Source organism: Hetaerina americana, unplaced genomic scaffold (assembly GCF_022747635.1).
Source record: "Hetaerina americana unplaced genomic scaffold, ioHetAmer1.1.p SCAF_4, whole genome shotgun sequence".
NCBI classification, from domain to species: Eukaryota; Metazoa; Arthropoda; class Insecta; order Odonata; family Calopterygidae; genus Hetaerina; species Hetaerina americana.
Genome location: NW_027286985.1, coordinates 85,137,154 through 85,160,166, shown reverse-complemented (window position 1 = coordinate 85,160,166; position 23,013 = coordinate 85,137,154). Strand labels below are relative to the sequence as shown.

At 39.4% G+C, this 23,013-nt stretch overlaps 1 protein-coding gene across 1 annotated transcript; it reads left to right on the top strand.

The window, feature by feature from the left end:
- Positions 1-19: 19 nt before the first annotated feature.
- tay (tay bridge) lies at positions 20-18,151 on the top strand (the record flags this gene model as incomplete). Its single annotated transcript, XM_071590711.1, has 10 exons — positions 20-169; positions 1,431-1,884; positions 3,182-3,401; positions 4,344-4,670; positions 5,861-6,336; positions 7,331-7,614; positions 8,417-8,587; positions 11,380-11,412; positions 13,613-14,199; positions 15,853-18,151. Coding segments are annotated over 10 exons (3,984 nt in total), but the record flags the coding sequence as incomplete, so codon positions are not given.
- Between the last annotated feature and the right edge of the window lie 4,862 nt (positions 18,152-23,013).

The window sequence follows — 23,013 nt, the reverse complement described above, 5'->3', positions numbered from 1 at the left end:
TCCCATCGCGGCAGCCGTTGCGGCGGCCGCGGCGGCTGCGGCCGCGTCCTCATCCTCGGCAGCCGGTGTCGGGGCGCCCTCGGGTGCGGCGGCGACGCCTTCGGCTCCTCCCCCGGCGCCCGCGCCTCCTCCGCCGCCTCCGCCGGCCCCCTCGCCGCCGCGAAATGAGGTAAGTCGAGGAAATTCGTGAATTCATATATACCCCTGTGGAGTAAACTGTTATCCACCGGTTAAACGTTAGTTTTGGACGGTCCTCAAAAAATATCGGTTGTCATAGAACACTCAAGTTCTTCACCCTCCACATCCACTCTTTTATTCTCGTGAGATCCTCATGATTTCTACCCACGGTTTGCCCTTTTGCTTTGCTCCATCCTTCTTGCTCACCATTCTATCCTCTATCCCAGTGTTCAGCTTTTGCAGTATGTAAATATATTACTTTTTCTAATGTATTCCACTCCCCTTCATGGCGTAGTCCATTTGTCATCACTGGGAACTTCCTTCAGCAGCAGTCCTTACACAATACCTCAATGTACTCCATTTATTTTTGCTGCTTTTTCCACGTTTTCCCAGTTTATCCCTTTCTTGTTATATCACAATTTTTACTAGCTCTTCTGTCTTCATTTCAACAGAGATTACAGTCTTTTGTAAGCTGAAATATCGACTTGCTTGAACCTAAGAATGTCCTATCTCATCAAAGACCAAGTTTCACTGCATACTGAATGATCTTGAGGTTGTTTGTTATTGATTCCATCCATATGAGCTTATGGAAAGTATTGCCCAAGTTAACTTTAAAATAGATAGAACATGATATTTTATTTCCTTAATGGCTAACATTTATGTAACCATTCATATGATATGTATACTTGGTTAAATTACAAAAATAATGTTGACATCTGACTAAGATAGCATTAATAAATTTGGTATTAACTAAGAATAATTCCTGTAGGTATTCATTTAATTTGTGATTTAATGCAGTCAGTTGTTTGCATGTTATGTGGTCTCTAATTTTTTTTCGACATATTGAAAACTTAATGCATGAGTCATATAATTAATGGACATTGTATCCATTTTATGGTCATTACAACAGCACTTAGAATTAGTCCTGAGTGGAAGCTTGTTTAAGAATTTATAATTAATCTGTGCTATATTTTTTTGTGGATCTTAGTTTACATCTCCCCTATGTTTTTTTAGCTGTAAATAAGCTAAAATATGGTGTCAAGATTTTATGTTTTTTTTCTTTTATTTATTATTGAAAGATATCTTTTCTCTTCAACAAATTCTAATCCATGCATCAAATATTGAAAAAGGAACAGGTTTGACAACCCTTCTGTTTAGACTTGTGGTTTAAAAAGAGAAAGGGGATCGATCACCTGTGCACCTGCATACAGCACATTTCTCACAAACTGTCTCTTCTTTTTTGTTTACTGCAGCGGCCAAGCAAGTCTCCTCTGCTTGTCGGTGGTGCTTCAGTGAAGAGCCAGTCGTCAACAGGCCACCTGCACCACCTCCATCACCACATCCACCACTCAACCTCCTCGTCGCCGGGGACACCTCCCTTGGCACCTCCCTCGGTTGCCCCGCCTGCACCTCCTCCCCCACCCCCCTCCTCACACCACGGCCTCCACCTCCACCACCACCAGCCGCCTCCTCCATCACAGCACCTGAGGCAGCCACCCCACCCGCAGCAGTCGCGCCCCGTGGTGACCTCTCACCTCGCCTTGCACTCAGGGGTGTCCTCCCTGGGGGGGCCTGGGGGCCCAATTGGAGCCATACCCCTGGCTTCCTCAACGGCACCACTGCCGCCCCACCTGCCAAGGGGCCTGGGGGTGGGGGTGGAGGCTCCCAGTGGTCTCCCCCTTGTTCCCGGTGCTCCCGCCACTGCCGGTAAGTGGGCAATTGCATCATCTCGCTCTCTCCCCTTCACTCTTGCATTGATTTTGGTGCATTAGTCTAGTGGTCTCCACGTTCCCTCAATGGCATACATTCAATTTGTCAGCGTATTACAAATAATGATGACGTTACTGCAAAATTTTGACTCCCAGTACTCCAGACTATGATTATGCATCAAATATCATCATATCTTGAAACCATATAATCTGAAATTAGTCATGTATTATGATATCAATCATGATACTTAATTTTAAGAATCAGTATCAGCTAATATGTATCCCAGATAATGCCAAACTCATACTCTACCTCTTACAGCATTAGAGGTTTTTTTTGTGTTTTCTGGTAGTTTAGTAAGTTTCTTTTGTGCCATGTGTATTTTCCCATAAACTTATGGTATCCAGATATTTGTGCCTCTTGGTTTTAGCTGTGTGAGAGTCCAGAGGCATCCATCGCCTGGACTCAAACCCAGTGCCTTTCATGGATTAGTCTGAATGCTCATATGCACTAGACTACCTTAATATCCATAAATGCACATCATTCATCACACATAGATTTGATCCCTGATTTGTGGAATATTAAGTTCTAAATATTGTTTAAATAAAACCCCTAGTAAAATAATACCTAGGTGTGGAAAACCAAACAGAATATGTGATGGTATTGGTGATGTATATACTGAAATATGAAGCTCTGGAGGCTGTAAAATATTAACTCACTTAACAATTAATGTCAAATAATGATGGAAAACTATTGCCTTTTAATTCGGATCCAATCAAGAAAGTAGGTTTATTTTCTATGTCAGATTAATTCATTGATGACAGAAAGCACAAGTGTGAGAATCTAAACGAACCAGTGTTTAGGGTCTCAATTGTAAAAATGACTTGGTTTTAATAAAATGAAGGGTTATTATGTTAGCACCCTCAGTCCTCGAGAGATTGCAGTATGTTTTGTATTTGTATTTGCATCTCAATCTTTGTAGGAGATAATATCACTGTGTAAGCAGTAATGCAGGGTAATTTTATTATGTTTCCATGTTCCCCTCATCAAACAAAAAAAATTTTGTTCCCAGAATTTAATGCATATTAAATTGCCAGTGCAGAGTGAAATAAATCCTTGGCCCAGCAAGATTTGTTTTCTTTTCTCTTATGTTTTGTCACTGGATTTCTCCACTCTCATATATTATTCTTTGGCCTAAAATGATAATGGATGTTGATTTGTGGTATTGGGCATGGCCATTCCTGGATTGTTTTTTTCATGTGAGTTGCTCACCTGGGATTGTTTCTCTCTCACATAGCCTCAACGCCTATTGCCACGACGACCACGGGTCCCACGGTGACCCGTGCCTCCCCCCCTTCGCCCACGGCTACAACCACCACCACTGCCTCGCACCTGCACTCCCTCTCAACACCATTGGCCCAAGGGGTGCTGCCATCGTCGGTGCTGAGCTCGACGGGGCGGAGTGGGAGTCATTCACCTCGAGGACACAGCCCAACACGGGAAAGGGATTCCTACAGGTTGGTCTATAATATCTCTCTTTGTAAGAAATCGCTAAAGCCCCAAAATATAACTTACTTTAAGGGGTTGAATACCTAAGCTAATGATGATGATAAAAGTCAATAATAGAAGAAAGCTCTTTCTAATTTGAAAATTAGTATCGCAGACTTAAACCTTGCAATAATATCATGCAAAAATAGCAAAGACCCAGTCATTTGATGCTTGTGAAGAGCAGGAGTTCCTTATACACATCCTGTTGATGATTCTTTTTAATTTTGGTAGCCATCTTTAAACTTAGTATCCAGTTCCTGTTAATATAGCCTATAATTGCTCCTTAATTGCCTTGGTCAAGAGTATGATTGTTCTGAGAAAGAGGAGGTATTGATTATGTGAATTGGATTGCTTGGAATGTCTCTTCCTTCAGAGCACACCCACAGCCAAGAATTTGCCTGGAATGGTCATATGCAGTGATAATTTTTAATGTTGTTCATTATTGAAAATGCCACAAGACTTTCATGACATTATAAGTCAACAAGAATGGTGTTAAATACTTAAAATTCTTTTAGAATTAATTTTTAAACTGTTTTCACTTTCTATTTATAAATGTTAATATACTATGATAATATTTTCCTTGGTTGTTCCATTCTATGTAGCCATAATGTTTTCCTGATATGTGTTCATTTGTCTCTCAGCACCTGAAATTAGTATAAAGTGTATTTCTTCCGGTGACCATACAAAATTCTTAATGAAATGTCCAAAATATCAATGCATTACAACTGAGCATGTAAAATTCCTTAAATTTGATAGTCATTCTAGCACCATAATAGTAAGATCTTTTTGTGTTGCATTTAGATGTTGCTAAAACAGAAAAATCCAACTTTGGAAATTTTCTGCAAATGTGGATGATCCGAAGGGCAAGGGGCACATATTGAAATTCGTTTCTTATTTTGCATCTTTTGCAGCAGTAATGTGAGCAGCCTAAGTCGTGGCAGCAGTGTAACACCTGTTAGTAACAATGGCGCCAGCATCTCGTCTGTAGGGCCATTGGCCACCTCATTGGCCCCATCCAGGAGCACGGCATCCCCTCTCTTCGGCATGGGTGGTGGAGGTGCAGCTGCCGCAGCAGCCACCGGCGGGAGCACAGGCATGGGCCCTGTTGCTGCCGGTGGCCCCCCTTCTGGTCTTACTTTTGGAGCCCTGGGAAAAGGCCCATCAGCCCCGTCTCTCTCTACGCACCCCACACCACCTTCTTCCTCATCTTCTTCTGCTCCCACATCATGGTCTGTTAGGTGAGAACCATTGGGTCTATATACAGGTTTAAAGATTTTCAGGGTCGCAAGGGATATTTCAATCACAAAACCATTATTTGTAATCCACATACCAAAAGGAAATAGATCATTATCGAGCAAGTTATTGTCCTAATTCTGATGTTATCCAAAATCCCTTAATATGTGCCAAAACTTACTTAAGGTTGAATTTCATGGAGAAGTGAAATAAAGACCCAGGAATTTTATAAAAAAATTAGTTGTCTCAGGCGTAACTTTGTGGAATTTGCATAACATATTGAAATGTAATGAAATAATTGACTTTGTAATTCCACACACAAAAAGTGTGTGGAATTACAAAGTCAATTATTTCATTACATTTCAACAGGAATTTTATGTTTCCCATGCACACATCCTGAACTGGGACAACAATTTTGCAATAGCATATTAGCCTAGATTTTGATAGAAATCTTTTTTATGGCTCTCTCTTGCTTTCTTTGAGTTACCAAAAATAGTTAGGTTCTTGATGTGACCTATAGCTATTTACTTTTCTGTGAAGGGAAAATATTTCACCAGTATTTGGAATTTTATAATTGTATTGGTCTGAAAAGTTGTTTTAAATTTGATTTTGAATGTCAATGTACTTTCTTCTGTGAATATCTTTCCCTGTTCTTGGTAGCAGAGTGGCAGGACTAATGAGTTAGTGATATATAGGTAAATCCTAGTATATTTTGTGCCACATGTTTACCTTGGAGTGGAAATTATTCCTGATGAACAGCAAGCAATCTTCAATTGAAAAACCTTCCGAAATAGGATTAGCATAATTGGGATATTTTAAAATTGCATGGAATAATTTGATTCTGATTTTGTAAGTATATGTACCTTGATGGAAATTTCTGTGAATGACAAAATACAAGGGCCTATCAGATTATATGCATGTATAGGCAGTGCTTCTAAAATAATATTTTTTACATAGTTTCTCTTAAAATATCAATTTATCTATGTGAATTAACAACATTAGATGTTCTATTCAGATAATTGACAAATACGTTTTGCTGTTTATCAGGTGCTTGCCTTTTTGAAGGAAAATCTATTAGTTTGTATTATAGCTTTTTGCTTAAGATGACAGGGGCAAATTTCTTCATAGCTTCCACTGTGCCCAAGAGTAAATGATCACATGACTAACCACTGTCATTGTTGCCTTTTGATTCCAGTTCTCCAAGTGGTCCCCTTGGAAACATCGGTGGGCCAGCCCTGTCTCCAGCGACGTCTGGCCCAAGACCCACCCCTCCCCCAGCCCCATCCTCGCACCACGCATCTCCACACCCACACCCTCACGCCCCCCACTCACACCCAAGTCACCACCACCCCTCACACTCCCCTCACTTCTCATCGCAGTCATCTGTGGTTGGAACTGGGAGTGGGCGCAGCAGTGCCGGAGTGGCACAGCCCATCACAACCCTGGCCGGGGGAGCGCCAAGGGTGTCACCAGCACCCCAGTCCGTCCCGACCTCCCATGCCTCAGCGGCATCTGCGGCACCCATGTTTGTGCCTCACTCAATGCCTCCTGTGGGTGCAGGGACGAGTCCACTGACTGGGTCAGCTGGAGTGGCACCGCCTCCACCACCGCCCCTGCCCATTCCTGGATCCGGCTCTACACCCTTCTCTGCCGAGTCACTCTTCCAATCAAGTGAGTTGTTAATCCCCAAGGGAATCCTGATTAATATTTTTTTCTATTCATGCTGCTGATAATTATATAAATGGTGATTTATTTCACCGATTTTGTCATTAAGTATGATTTGTATTTAAAACAGCCATTTTAAAAAGCAGTACCAATGGAAAAGCAACAACACATTGTAATACGAAATCATAGATAAAACAATAGACACAGTTTGAAATTCACGCATCTGAGTAAGGGGGCCAGATCCTTTCCCTGTGCTGCCCATGCCTTCTCAGAAAGTTCTTGTGCCCGGAAAATCACAAGACTCAAGTGGAACTGAGGGTGCCCAGAGGCATCTCAGGGTATGGAAATCAGGCCATCCAGTCAGTAGTGCTACACTCTACCTCTGGACTATCACAACGCATACATAATCATACTGTTAAATATTTTGCAACCAAGGGGAAATTCAACTGAAAAATTAATGAATCAAGATGAGTTCATGGCATGAGTGGCATATGTACTAGATTGTAAACAAAGAGTCCTAATCATAATAAAATCAGAATTTAATCAATCAAATTTCTTTATATGATTCAATTCTAAAAATTTGTTGTATCTATTTTCTCCTTTCTGTCAAAATGATGTTTGGTGAATTGATGAGAAACAAAATAAAAATCATTTTATGAATCTGTTACAAATCCTGTTCGATGAGATAATATATGGGTGTTATATCTGAATAAATATTTATGCATGTATTTTGTATGAATTTAAATATTTGTGCCTCTGTGTCTCCCTGTCCTCTGCTTATGTTGTTAAATAATATGTGTAGATATTTGCCGGATTACTTTTATTGTAGCTTTTGCTATGAAGTAGCTTCACAGTGTGACACCAAGACAAGACATCTTTGGTGATCTTAAATGTCCAATACACATAATTAGTAATTTTTTGAAGCCAATTTAAGTGATTTCATTTCATTGTAGCACTGCTTCACATACTCATTCCCTAATTTTTTTCCCCTCCATCACAGACCAAGCAGATCTTCTCAGGCGGGAGCTTGACTCGAGATTTCTGGCCTCTCAAGAGAGGAGCCTGGCCACTGGAGGGACTTCAGTTGTGCCCCCATCGCCTTACTTGCGGACTGAGATGCATCACCACCAGCACCAGCACACCCATGTGCACCAGCATACCGCCACTGCGCTCCTACCGCCTCCTCCACCTCCCCCACCCCCTCCGACACACCCTGCCCACCATCACCATCTGGGGGCAATGCAGACGCCACACTCTGCTGCCTCCCTCTTCCCCCCTCCACTGGTGAGTAAGACCCTGAACAAGTTAGATCGCCTTAACCTCCTATCCACATTTAAATTTTGCATGCTCACAAATACATTTGGTGCAGTTTCATGGTAGGAAAATATGAGTCTGTAAGGAATTAAAACTCTGCATTCATGATGTGTTCACACATCATGATGAAAGCTAAAAATTTTGCCCAATCGCATATTATCAGAAGTGTACTCAACCCCTTCTGTGAAACACAGTGTGGGCAGCCAATTGAACCATCAAAATAAAAAGAAGCTGTGAGAAATGTCACAGAAATAATATAGTATCATCACCTGCTAGTATATCAACAAATTCACGGTGTAAGAGGATGCCTCAGCAGGTTAACTGGCTAAAGAAATTCTATTAGTACACTTACCTAAGTTTATTTTTACTCTCATTCTGTCTGATTAACATTTTGAGCCGCCTGTCCTATGTAAGCAATTCTTAATGGTAGCTCTAAGCAATAAGGTAAACAGAAACAATAAGGTAAGCATTTAAACAGATGAGTTATTTTACCAATACCACAGAACTACTACAATACTGCACTAGCTGTAATGTAAGTGAACTTAATGAATCTTTTAAGTTGAATCCAGGAAATAATTAATTTTTGCTAGCTGAACCTGCCATACTTTATACGTAAAGGTTTTGTGGATTAAATTCCATAGTTCTAAGAATTAAGCAAACAAATTTGTCACTTTTGAGGTGAGAAGTGAGAGTGATTTGCATTGAAGTAAAACCTTAAAATGCATTGATTTACATGATCTTGATAGGTGCATTATTCTTTTCTTGTCTCTAGTTCAAGGATATCCCCAAGATGGGAAGTGTGGACTCTCCATTTTATCGTCAGAACTTGGGGCTGGCTGCCGCTGGTGCTTATCCAGGTTTCTCTCCAAGTCTGCTACATCCTTCCCTTGGAGCATCAACATCGTTTGTCCCTCCTAACCATTTGACTCCATTCACCCCTAAGGTAAGCACTTCGGGGCACACTTTGGCTAATGTGCCTTTAAATGTCTCTCTCTCATCCCTTTTCTCTTTTAATCTTATTTGTGTTTTTGTGTTACCTCACATGTGCGGGCGTTGCATATGTCAACCTTTGCACTCATTCTTTGTAACTAAGAATGTAACTGTGGAATGCATGTAAACCCCTCTCATGGGAATGCTCTAAAAAGAATAACATCAACTGTGTCTGCAGCGTTTTTTACCTGTTTTAGCAGTCATTGATCTCACAAGGACAAAACCGTGATTTTGCACTCTTTCCTCTTGAATCCATTGTTATAGCTTTATTTGTGTTAGTATATGTGAGTGTGCAAAGTACTATATATTTTGTATTGCAGTCATGCACAGAAATTTTTCTGGTTGACCCCAAGAATTCAACCTCATGTTCAACACATGGCTCACATTTTCTAGTACGTCAATGTAGATTCTGAATAAATGCATCAATAAAGAATATTCGTTTATCTCTCCAAAAACTCATGAATCTCATATTGAGAATTAGAGTTTTATTTAGAGAAAATCTTTATTTTTCCATCGAGATATTGTTCTATTTTTTTCATTCTTTTTAACCTCTACAGCATCTCCATGTCACTTTTGGTGAAACTTTTATATTTTTACTTTAAGAAAAGGCAGTCCAACTCAAACTTTTCTGGCCTTTTTATTCCTATGTCCACTATTAATTAGATTTTATTTTATTAGGATTCAATGTTTTAACTCATTTCACATTATAAGATGTTACTAATGTGTATGATAAAATTATTTTCCTTATTGCCTTATTTTCAACCTTGAATGAATCATTTTTGGTTCAGTTTCTTTAGTTTCATACATTTTCAGTCATGTTTCAATTTTTTCCATAAAAATTCATCTTATAAAGTAGTAATTTCATTTAATTTTAATGCCAGCATATATTATAATGTAGCACATGTCCTTGTTATCCTAATTTTGACTCATATTTTTATAGAGATAGAAATAAATTATTTCTCGATATAGTGGAGATGTAGAGGTTACAGAAATTATCCCAAATATATATACGAGGGTCATCCGGAAAGTAGTACCCGTTCGTGCCGCATGAAGTGCTGACGACGCGAGTAGCCGCTGGACGAGGTCAGATAGCTTCAGTGGCTTGTCTGCCTTCTCTGAGCCAAGTTGCGTGACGCTAGCATTGCCTGTGTTGTTTCTGTGATTGTTTACAATGTTTAAAAAAATTGAGAACGCCGCCAGTTGTGAAGTGAGGGCAGTGATTAAATTCCTCAATGCAAGAAACGTTCGCCCATGTGATATTCATCGCCAATTAAAGGAGGTGTATGGAGACAATGTAATGGACGAGTCGTCTGTTCGGCGGTGGTGTCGCAACTTCAACATGGGGAGGGGGAACACACACGACGATGAGCGTTCGGGGAGACCGTCTGTCATTACAGACCAACTGGTGAGCTCAGTTGACGAATTCGTGAGGAACGATCGGCGCGTCACAATTGATGACATCTGTGAGCATTTTCCCAATGTTTCTCGAACAATTGTTCATGAAATTGTTAAACACCATCTGCATTATGCAAAAATTTGTGCAAGATGGGTCCCTCGCGTATCTCAATGAGCTGGCGGCGAAGGACTATGCAGCAGGAATACAGAAACTTGTCACACGTTATGACAAATGCCTTAATTTGCTTGGAGATTATGTTGAGAAGTAGTTTAAAGTATCCTCTTTCAAATAAAATTTTTTATGTTTGTTAATATTTACTTTTGTGTCTTTATTTCACGAACGGGTACTACTTTCCGGATGACCCTCGTAGTAAATACATTTTCACATAATTTTTATTATTTCAAGCTAATTTTTACAAATACTTAAACAATGAAAACATTTATTTTAATCAAAGCACATGAAAATTTAATTCCGTTCCATGCTTTGGGAATAGCATATGAGTTAAAAATCCACTGGCTTAAAAACAATCAAAATAACTTCTTAAGTAGATTTTTTATTATTATTCTTTTCACCACGCCCATCTTAATTTATTGGTTTCAAATTGTACCAGACTGAAAATTTCAAATGCATTGGATAAATGATGTGTGATATAGCTTCCAAAGGATGTCATTTCTCCCTCTTGTGGTGTTACCCAAGTCTTTCACCATCCATATGCTGTGGGAATTTTGTGTCTGATTTTTAAGTTGTGCCCACTTGGTTTGCTCTTCAAAATTTGTGTCAGTTGTGTGGTAGGGGTGAAAATATTGTTAAATGTTGATTAAAATGCTAGGATTATTAATTGATAGTTTGAAGTCAAAATCTCACACATTTGATCAATTCATGGGTAACCACCAAAGATAGGCCTCCAGAAGTAGTAATTTTTAAAGTTGGCCATCCAAGATGGGCTCATGATTCTAAGTTCCCAGTCGAGGCTATTCGAACCATCAAGTGATCCCTTCAAACTCTCCAGTAAATGATGAGCCATGGCTTACCAAGATCCAAGATCGTCCATTCTGACCTCACAGCAAGTTCATCTAAGAATGATTTGCCAACATATTTTATCCACCTCTCTCACGTCTTTAAAATATGTGCTATTAAGTTTGCTGATATACTTGGCTTGGCTTTGCCAATTAACTCCTCTTTGATTTTGCTTATTTTAGACTTATTCTGCTTTGGAAATTGTTTAATAATAACCTGTGTGCATGTGTTTGTTTGTAATATCCTGTGCTTTAGCTGTCTTAATAACAACAAATAATCTTTTTCTTTCTCATGAACTCCTACCCTGCTCTCCTCCTCCTTGTGCTCTGCAGATCTCTGGGGAACCCTCAAAACATAAATCATCGGTATGTGTGATTTGGTCACCTAGGGAGATTTAATTTTATATGAACCACTCACCTATTTATTTATGTGGTTGTTGGTTATAATAAAAATTTTGAAAAGAAACTAATGTGTTAGAGAAGCAGTGAGGTGTTAGTGAACAAATCACTGGATGAAATTCATTTAAAGAAATATATAAACGTCAGCTTATGCATTTCTTGTTACCTGTATAAGTTGATAAGTGGTAATGACTTCGGATTCCATTCCTAACCAAAACTTAAATGGGACATGCATGATGGTTTCTCAGTCATTGCTAATTGATTAGGTTTAGATTCAGTTCATCTTACATGAAATAATTGGATACAAATAAGGAAATGAAAAATAACCAAAATAAATATAATATTTCGATAAATTGTTAATGGCTGGGTTCATGGTATTTAAAAGGAAACTTTATCCCAGCCAAGATTAAAATTTTGAGTTGGGAGATAAAATACAGTAATTGTTCCCTTTATTTTTTTATATCAGTCGGAAATAGAAGAATTGAGTTTGATACCTGAGTATTCAGTAGGATATAAACCCTGGAGTTCTTATGCAGCTACCAAAACTCTACTCAAAGTACTATCAATAATTATTTGCATAACCTTTACTCCATTTTTAAGTGTTCTCTATCTGTTAATTGGCAGCATCCTTTGAACACCCTTACCTTAATCAGTAAGGAAAATGTAATCATATTGTATCATTCCCATTGAGTGCATGAAAATCTTTACACACTCATGCGATTTACATGTGCAATCATTTGGAGTCATACCTATGCCCCCAATGTTCCTATAGATACAGTTCTTTTTGTCTGCTGTGTGAGCTAATGCATGCACCTAGAGGTATAGAATATCAAGAGAGTTAATCTTTCTTAAGTTTACCTACAGTTTGCCCTGCATAATGATACTTATATTGCATTGTGCAGCAATTTGTTTTGTTTTTTTCATTTTGGAATTTGAAATGCCATTCACTGGCCTAATAAATTGCAAAAAAAGGAATATGCATCTGTCTACCAATTTTGTAACTAATGGTAAAGAAGTTTGAAAATTTAAAATTAATAACAGCCTGAATTTGGAAATTAAATGAAGGTTATAAAATGTTTAAATAAATCTGTTAGAGATTTTGTGTTGATGATTTTGAAATGATTAATAAAGCATAATTATTGAAAATCTGATGTGGGTATGAAGCAGTTTACTGAAATAAACTCTGGTACCTATTCAAAATGGTGTGATGGGTTGAGAGCAGAGTGTTTTTCTTCTCTTGACAGTCTTTGCTTAGTGACTGTAATGTAAGAATTAAGGTGCTAATAAAAATGGCTGGTAGATTGATGGAAAAAAGTTTTTGGAATAATGGAAAAAACTTTTCCTGTAATTGAGAAGTTATTCAGTTTTTCGGAAATGCCATACAGGTTTCAGTAGTATTTCTAAGAGGCATTTTGTACCATTTAAATGGCATTGGAAAAATCGGAAGTACAGTTTTACATTCAGGGAGAACCAAGAATTCATATTTCAGGGTCATTAGAGTTCTCCGATTACAGTAGCTGAATTGTTATGTTTCTGTAATAAGATGCCTCCTTCTCATCAGCTGCTCTTGAGTATACATAAATAAAGATAATTCTCATATCCTGAAAAGAGTGCAAACCTAAGAATAGAAGTTTTGAAAACTGCTTTAATTTGTATGGAATACAAATCTATTTAGAATGAAATGGAAACCAAGACAGAGGTGAAATTTTCTACCACTCAAGGGCTCACTGAATTGTAACTTTCCTGCATCTCATTTACACGCTTTATCCACCTCTTGACAGTAAGCACTGTGCAGTAACATTAAATTTTTCATTCATTGAAATCATATGGGCATATAATACTTAATTGTTAATACCAAGTTAGGTAGTAATCTCATTATCTGGTAACTGATGGGAAACATTAATATCAAGTTGCATTTTATATAAAATCTTTCTTGGTAGAATTTAATGATAATTTTGTTTAGTGTTGTCACTTTTTTATTTCTTGTCATCTTCATGAATTATGGTTAAACAACTCTTGTTCCCAAATTACAATACTTATTAGATAGACATCATTAACAGCCCATGTTGAAATATATAGTCCACTTTTTTTAATCATGCCCTATTCTGCTCCACTGTGGCGTTTATTTACAAGTGTTTAATCTTCTCTTCGTCTCTGCTCACTGTAGAAGACCGGTAGATGGAATGCCATGCATGTTCGTATTGCTTGGGAGATTTACCACCACCAACAGAAGCAGCAGGCAGAATCAAAGGGATCCACCGGAAGCTCGGTGGCATCTGCGGCATCTGCAGCGAAGGGAAGTGCCGCAGCCAGTGCTGCAGACCTCCTCCGGCCTCCCAATCATCACCACCATCATCACCACCTGTTCCCAGGCCTTCCTCCACCCCCTCGCCCCCACCACCACCACCCAGACCTCCCTCCCCCATCAGCTGGGCCCTTCTCGGCCCTTCTGGGGGCCCCAGGGGCCCGACCTCCCCCGCCTCCCGCACCCTTCGACACCTCCTCCTTCCTTGGCCACCATCTGGCAGGGGTGGGTGGAGTACCTCCCACACCGGGCGGTGCCGCTGCTGCTGCCAGTGCTGCAAGTGCCGCTGCAGCAGCAGCCGCCGCCGGATGTGCCGGATCACCATTTGGACGGTACCCATCAGGGTTTGGTGTCGTACCAGCTTCATCATCGCCTTCTTCATATGCTGCTGGATTAGCTTCCCTTGGCTTGCCACCACTTTCCTCGCCAGTTCATGACCAGTGGAGCAGGTAAACTGTGTTTTTGATTTGTCATTATTTTAACTTCCTTTTCTTGTTTCTTCTTTTATTTAAATTGCAGCCTAATTTTCATTTTCCAATTGAAAAGATTCTTAATAATTGGGGATAATTCAGTCATGCATGGTTTTTATTGGTTAGAATCTGTGAATCCTTGTCATTCATTTGTGTGCAAGTATGTGAATAAGAAGGTGAGATTATTTCTATCTACTTGGAAAACTAAAATCAATATCTCAATTCATATATTTATCCAGTAGTGCATTCTACTCTGGAAAATAAATTTAATTCTTATTCTCCATTCTACTGATACCCATGTTTAATTCATGATTAATGGACTAATTTAATCAGATTCCAAATTTCATGAAATTTTGTGGCCCAAAATGTAGTTGCACTAATGTTTGAACATTTTATTTTGAAATACCATTGGTACAACCTTGTAATGCCGCATTAAAAATTTGGCATGGATTGAAAGAAGTGTTGCTTAAATAAAATATTTGAAATTTAAAAAGTTCATTTCTTTTAAATTTTTCATAATTTTACTTTTTTACTGGCTGGGTAACTAATTCTCTCCCTGAATGTTTTCAAGTGTATAATTGACTGACCCTTTGAAATTTGTGTACATATTATGGTTCGAATGTGTGCCCCGGTAACCTAAGTAAATTGAAACATTGTCTTGAGTCAAAAATTGGAAATTGAACTTCAGTATTTAATTATAAGACAATTTAGTTTCTGGCAGTGTTACCAAAATAGTTTCTGGGTCTTGTTAAATTGCTGAACTTAAAAAGTGATGACACTGGCTTGAGGAAGTCAGAGATGTTGTGAATGATTTTTGTAGTCATTATCATAACAAATATTAATGATTGAATATTGCATCTTTCCTTTTATGCCTTCTTTTGGGGCCAAAATTGTGTGTCTATGTGTTTATGTGTATAAGGAATTGGATGCCTATTGGATGCCTAACTATGTCGAATCTTTTTCACGGCATAGATTCTCTTTAAAATGAGTCCAACCTGATCCAAAATGTGAGTGCCTCAATGAGTTAGGTTCTTATTTATACACTCCACTATGAAATCCACTGGCTGTGTACGTGAGTGGCTTTATATGGGTTGTACTAAGTTTAGCAAACGATTTACATATTAATGGAAATTGTCATCTGAAACTAGAATGGTTGCATGATTAAAATTTGTCATTATTATCAGTGTGATGAATCTGCCACTTATCAATGGTTTCAAAGAAACTGTGGGAGATGCCACAACAGTAACATTTAACAGTGTCATCTGCTAATGTGCATTTCAATGCAACAATTTCAGTGTGTAAAAATCATTCGCCTTGACTGGGATGTTTTAATATAGCTTGTTAAATGAAGCATGCACATGAAATTGTTATGTGCTTCTGGAAAATGGAATTCTGAAAAATGTGGCCATATTGAGTCTTAAGACACTTGTGAGCCCCATGGATATTAGAAGTTCTAATTTTTTCTTTTTGGCATTCTCATTTTTAATAATTGTGTCCCTTCCTTTCTCTCAAAACAACAAAGTGGTGGAAGGTATCAGGAAAGGTCCGAATATGAAATCCAGAATAATTATTTTTTGTTCTATAAACTACCTCGAAATTTTTTTTTAATTTGAGTCCCTCATGTTCTTCAAGGTTGCACCGCACCCCACCAGGATTTCCACCGAGCACCGGTTGGGGTCTGAAGCCCGAGCCGAGCTCTTTGGACAGGAGGGAACTGGAACGGGACCACCGAGAGAGGGACCATCGGGAACGGGACCATCGAGAGAGGGAGCATCGGGAGCGGGAACACCGGGAGAGGGAACAGCAGCGGGAGAGGGAGAGGAGAGAGCAGGAGGACAAGAGCAGGCGGGAGCGGGAACGAGAACGGGAGCGGGAACGGGAGCGGGAAAGGGAGCGGGAGCGGGAGAAAGAGCGGGAACGAGAGCGGGAACGGGAGAAGGAGCGGGAAAGAAGGGAGAGGATGCACCATCATCATCAGCACAGCATCGAGGCGGCCGCGGGCCTGATGGGTGGGAAGCCCATGATGGACGGGATGCGGGACAGGTCCCCCGTGCGCGGCGGTCAGGTCACCAACGGTGACGTGGGCCCGGACGGCCGCTCCAAGGCTTCCCCCGAGGTCAAGGTCAAGGAGGAGCCGAAGGCGGTGAAGGAGGAGGAGATCGTCGTCGTGGGTGGCCAGCAGCCCGGCTGCATCCCCACGTCCACCCCCTCGAGGGACTCCTCACGGGGAGTGCCCTATCCCTCGAGACAGTCGGCCCCCACCCTGCCCCCACCCCCCACCACCGTCTCATCCCTCCTGGACAGGAGCCGGGTGCTTCCGCCGCCCCCGCCCCCTTCCTCGCACTACGCCGTGGCGGCCGCGGCGGCGGCGGCCGCGGCCGCCGCCGCCGGCTGGCAGCATGCCGCCGCTCCCCCGACGGATCCCTTCCGGGACCCCTACCACCGCTTCGACCCCCTCCTCCGGTTCAGTCACCTCTCGACGGCCGCACTGTACCGCGAGCGGGAGGAGCAGCTGGCGGCGGCAGCGGCCGCGGCGGCCGGCCTCTTCCCCCCGCCGCACCACCATGGTCTTCCACACCCGCCCCCGTCCCACGCCCACCTCCAACAGCCGCCCTCTGCGGCAGCAGGCCACCCGGGGGTTCCTCCGCCGCCTCAGGGCCCCCCCGTGGGGTCTCGCGGGAAGGGGTCGGCCGCGGGAGCGGGCCACGTTGGTCTGGGTGGGGGTGGGAGCCCCTTGGGACTATCCCACCACTCCCTTGGAAGCAATCACATAGTGGGGAGGAGTCCAGTCGGGATGCCCGGCGCAGGTGGCTCTGCCCACAAGTTAGGATGTGGGGTTGCACCTAGAGGGATGCCAATGGACGGTTTGCCGGCTGAGCATCACAAAAAGGAGGAGTCGCCACAGTCCAGATAGTACGCCATGAGCGAATACCCTTATTTAGAGCCACCTTACCCTTTGGCCATGCCTCTCTGACTGGGGTGCAATGATTCTTTCTCCTCCCCTCGGTCGGAGGCCTTGGGACAGGGTGGACGACGAAACGGATCAACTCATTTTCCTCCTCCGTGAGTGAGCAATCTCATAATATATTTTGGGCAAAGACTCTTTTTTATTTGTCTTTATACACGTGTCTTTCAGTGTGAATAATTTAATGAAATTGGAATGGGAAGACTTTGATCAATATATGCCTTTGTATAGAATGAAAAAAAGAGTGAAACAGTTTTTAGATGCTTCTGACTAGGTGCTGCAGTTTTTGCGTGGCAGGTGCTTGACACTCCAAGAATAATTGAGAGGGAACATGAAGATAGCATCTTGTGTGTGTGCATGTCCCTTCCTTCCAAACTCTTGATAATACTCACCCTGCCAAGTGAGTAATGGAAGATATTACTGGATGAGTTTGCCTGTGTGAATGATTAAGCACTACCCCAAATGGCTGTGTTCCATCACATGGATCTTGGTGATGGCAATGCATAATACAACTAGACATTTTTACATTTCATTGAAAAGATTATGCAAATCTGAGCATGTAAAGAAAAATCATGTAATTCATATTTCTCTTGATATACATATGCAGACAAACATGCGTACTATTAACCATCATGAATACAAGCGTTGTTGGGACCTCAGTATTTTCAGGAATTAGATTCCTTATCTCGGCTACCCCTCAGCAACTCTCCAATCAACTTAAAAAAAAAGCTTGTACCATAGTATTGGTGTCACAATTCTTGTAATTTTCCTATTTAATACAAAAAAGAAACATTTGTAGATAATGTGCTATGTTGTAAGTTTTTGTAGAGGAAAAGCAGTGGCCTCTTGTGGATACAAGTGATGAGGTTTGACGTGATCCTTTATGAAGGGGTCTTGAAACAATGTATTATAGTGTTTCTAAAATGTAGAAACAAAAAGAATGTTTAAAACCTATCTCTGACAGAGTTTTTTGCATTTGAATTTTTTTATTTATGCTATATCCTATGCCTTGTCCTTCTTTTACAACCTTGCTTAAAAAAATATCAGTATGGCGACAGTAATGAGAACAAATATGCTTATTCTTCTAGTGACAGCATAGTCATAAGAGCCAATAGCAATGTTAATATTGAAGAATGTTAATCCAATACCAGTAAGCTCTACACAGGGATACATAATGTTTTCACTTGTGATTTTGGACCTAAAGAAATTCTATTCTGCTTTAAAAAGTTTATTATTTGCAATGATTTTATCAGATACTCTTTATCAGTTGATAGATCATCCTCTGATATAATATTTTTCTTAATCTAAAGAAATAAACTTCTGGTATGAAAAATGCTATACCTCTTATAATTTCTGCCACTGAATTTTGCGAGGTTATTTGCCATATTCATGACACAGGATGCTATGAGAATTTCACTTTTGTCAATTATAGTTCTGAAAATCTTTGATTCAATGATTGCCTAATGTGTCTCATTGCAAAATATAAATATATGTGTGTGTGGAGCTTGATTCCCAAAGTTAACCAAACCAGTATTTTCCAAAATGAAAATTTCACTACACCCAATTTGTATTGTTTGTTGTGGCATAATTGGAAATGTTGAGATATCTGTCAAAAGAATTAGGCAATATATTTTACAGCTCATCTGGAAATAATATTCTATTTCCCATGAGATAGCTTCTAGAAGACATTTATGGTGACAAAAGTTTTTTTACTAAGAAATTTAAAACTTTAAGAATCAAGTTCCATGTAGTTACATATATTGCTACAAGTTTCCATATTTAAATATCGAAATTGTAAATGTTAATAAAAATACATGAGGTATGCTTGTTATTAAAGAAAGCACAATTACCAAAGTGGTATCTATTTTTCATTCATGAACAAGAAACAGTAAAAAGATTTATATATTAAACTAGCACATAAGCATATAATGTAAGCACTAAGAGGCCTTTTCAAATATCATTTTCTCTCAGAAGAACCAGTCAAGTAGCATCATAGACTTAGTAGAGAAGTACGTTTGTGGTAGAATAAAGGAGGATTATGTAATTCAAACATTAAGGTTCATTAAACAGCTAAATTAAGTAGTGTGAATCAGCTATTATGGCCCAAGAAAAAGAAGATCCAAAACAGATGAAAATCTTTAGAATGGTAATTGCAGGAGAAAATCATGTAGAACCAAGGTCCAAGCATTACCTCTTAAGGATAGAGCAACTTTGCAAACAACCTTACGTGAGGTAAAGTTCCCTACTGCCTGCTGTTGTTATGAAAATGCTACTTTAGTGTTAAGTTGGGAACTAAGAAATTTTCCCGCAAACTCTACACCAAAGAACCCAGGTAAGCTTTAATGAGATATTTTAGCCATGTAGTACCCCATTTAATTAATCATTTGATCATGGAGTTCTTACCCAATTTGGTACCCCATTTTGAATTTTTAAATTCGATGAATGATGGGAAATAGTACCAGGCTCATTAAGTTGTAGCATCTGGTAAAATTTTATTTGGTTTTATAAGGATATTTAATTATGTAACAGAAGAATTGGAACGATCTGATGGAATCCCTTGGAAAATTAAATGTTTTAAAGTTGAGGTAGAAATTCCTTGAAGTTAACTATCAATGCCATTACTAAGTTTGCAACTCTGATAAGTAGGAACAACTGCCAATGTTTTCATGGTAATTCTAAATATCCCTTCAAATTAAGTCTTCAGGAATAAATTTAACACGATAGAGTGTTTAAATCAAATATTGTTTGGACTTCAGATACTTGATTGAAAACATTGATTGATTTTGCCATATCCAATGGCTTCCCTTGTAAAAAAAGTAAATAGCAGTGGCGCATAGGCATTCTGGAAGATACATAGTATTGGTAACATAAGATTATCCCATAATGTTTCCAGTATGCCCCTACATATTTGATAGACTGCACTTTAAGAGCTTTTTGGTAGCCTACCATTTAATGTAGATTTTGTATGAGCACGGACTGAACATACATCTGTAAATGCTTACATTTCTTAGACTTGCCCTACTGCACAGTATGACACCCCACATTACAATAAACTGCTCTTTAACTCTGCATGCATTCAATCTCCTCTCATTCCACCCAGCATTCATAGCCTTCTGCTATCCATAATTTGCTGGCCTATCATCCTTTTCGAACAGATGAATTCTACATTCCTCTCTATTTAGTGACCTTATTACTCATATGCCATCATGCATTACTCTTTTCCTTCCTGAACCCAAATTGATTACCAACTTAGTAATCATTTGCCCTCCTTTCCATCCTTTTATTGATAACTGTAAGTTCCACCTTAGCCATGTGTGAAATCAAACTTATTTTTCTATAGTCCACATGTATGGTTGGTTGCCTTTCCCTTTTTTGGGATGGAACTGACACTGATCTGATGAAATCTTCCAGCAAAGGTTCTCTGTCATAAATGCTACAAGAGAGCCTATAAAAACTCTTTCTTCTAATTTTCCCAAAAATCACTTTAAGTCATGGGTGTCATCACATACCACAGATTTCCCCATCGACATCATATTGTTGGTTATTTCCACTTATACATTATTCCATCACTCATCTGCTCTATGTTTACTTCCATTCTTCCTTTTTGTTCAATACTATTGCCACTCCTCACTGGTTCTCTTATCTTCCTTCTTGCATTACTCTATAATTATTGTTCCAATAATCACTGCTGCCCTTCCATCTCACCTCGCACATTCCTAAAATATCTATATTCCTCTCTCTATCCCACTATGTATTCTAATTTCTATATCCTAAACATTATCCTTCCATTCCAAGTCACAATTCTAACTGGTTTGGCCCTCTTCTGATAGTTCCTTAAAATGGATTTCATGAGATAGTAACTGTGGATGCCTAGTGTATCACACTGCCAGGCTCATGATCCAACAGACCAGGTTCCATAGTTACTAGGACAGATGCTCTGTTAAATCTCTAATATGTTAGCATTCTATATTTTATTGAGGTGATTTCCTGTTGCCTTCCTCAATATATTTTAATGTGACACGATCACTCAATGGCCACCCTACTGCTATCAGATGCCTTCATAAGCTACCTCACTGAGAAACAATCACTGCCCGGGCTACCTTTTGTCTGGCTTCTACTACCTTATACATACATGGGTGATCCTACTGGGTGCAATTATTATTATTCCTACCAGTAAAGCTTGAGGGATCATCAGAGCTCCAGAGATCTTTCTGAGCATCTGCTTTTGTGAAAATTCACAGGCCCAATGGGCACACTAGAAACTCTTGTTCCACTCCCTGCATTAAGCTCAAACTTCTGGCCTAAAGCTGAAGATCCAGATACAATTGTATCCATGGATAAGGGTGGATCACTATTTGATGTAGAAGGTGAAGCCCCCTGGTTCTACATGTGTGATTTTGTATGCTGTTGTTGGTATTTACAACTTAGATGGTAGATTAGGATGACCAACTAGATGGGTAGGTACCTATATTTCAGGGCAGGAACTCATGAACAGAGAAAATATCTGGAATTGAAAGATTATAGGCCATGTTTTTGAAAACCACCAATGATAATAATATACTTTATTCATTTTGATAAATGGCACAGCCTATCAAATGTCTTCAAGATAAATAGAACAATATATAAACTAACACAGCATAACTTCTTAATTGAGATGATTGTAATAAAAAACTGATCAATCAAATGAGGTGGGTTTGAAAGTAACCAGGTATATACCACTTTTTGAAATGGTAGGTTCAAATTATCAAATTAGTTATGATTTGAATTTAATCGACACTTTTTAGTTTTCAAGTACGAATTACCCCTAATAGCATAGATATCAGATCTCAGGGAATAAGTTTCTAGATGCTCAGTAGATAAGTTCCAGGGCATTAAAAACATATAAACTAAACAGTCGTAATTCCATACATAATAAAAATGGCTTCCAAGAATCACATGGTGGAATACTAGCAAGGGAATGAACAGCTGTTTTGTTTAGCATGTGGAGAATGATCCCATGAGTCAATGTCAAAATTCATGTGGTATTGAAAGAAGGCATTTTTCTTAAAGGGTGTGGTACTCATTTGGAATGAAAAATTTGAGCTTTTTTAGCATAAAAACAGCTTTACTCAGTCTATTACCGATCTGATGGATGCAGTTCTTCCAGGTTAATATTTATATTAATTTAAACACTATATATCCCAGTATTTTATCAGTTTCAATTTCATTTTTTTTTGCTTTTAGGCTGCATACAATATGCTGGGTTTTTTCAACATTTAAATGTAAATGATTAATATTCCTTAGACTCTTTTGGCATCACTAGATAGTGCCATTTCATCGTTTTGATTTTTATACTTCAGTAGTGTTATTAGTATATAAAACTGATTAAGACGATATATAAAAGGCAAATTGTTAATCATGATGTTGAATAGTATTGGCCAAGCCCTATGGGATGCCACATTTTACTATAACAGCCATAGATATACTACTTTTAAGTTCAAGGAACAATCTGCCAGATATGACTACACTGGTTTCAGCACATCTTCCTTGAAACGATGATGTTTCAGCGTTGAAAGTATGACAGAATTTTCACACAGTTGGAAACCTTACCAAAATCGTAGTGTTGCAAATACTGATCCCCTCTCTTCAAACATGTTTCTGACATAATTAACAACAGACTCTACAGTCATACTTGTGCACTTCCCAGATTGAAAATGATACAGTGCTTTAGGAAACAGGTTGACTAAAAAAATCACACTTGTGCAGGATACAGCAACATAATTTCCTTTTTTCAAACACATTCGAAAAGGGAAGTTATACTGCACCCTGTATTTCAACTTTTATTATAG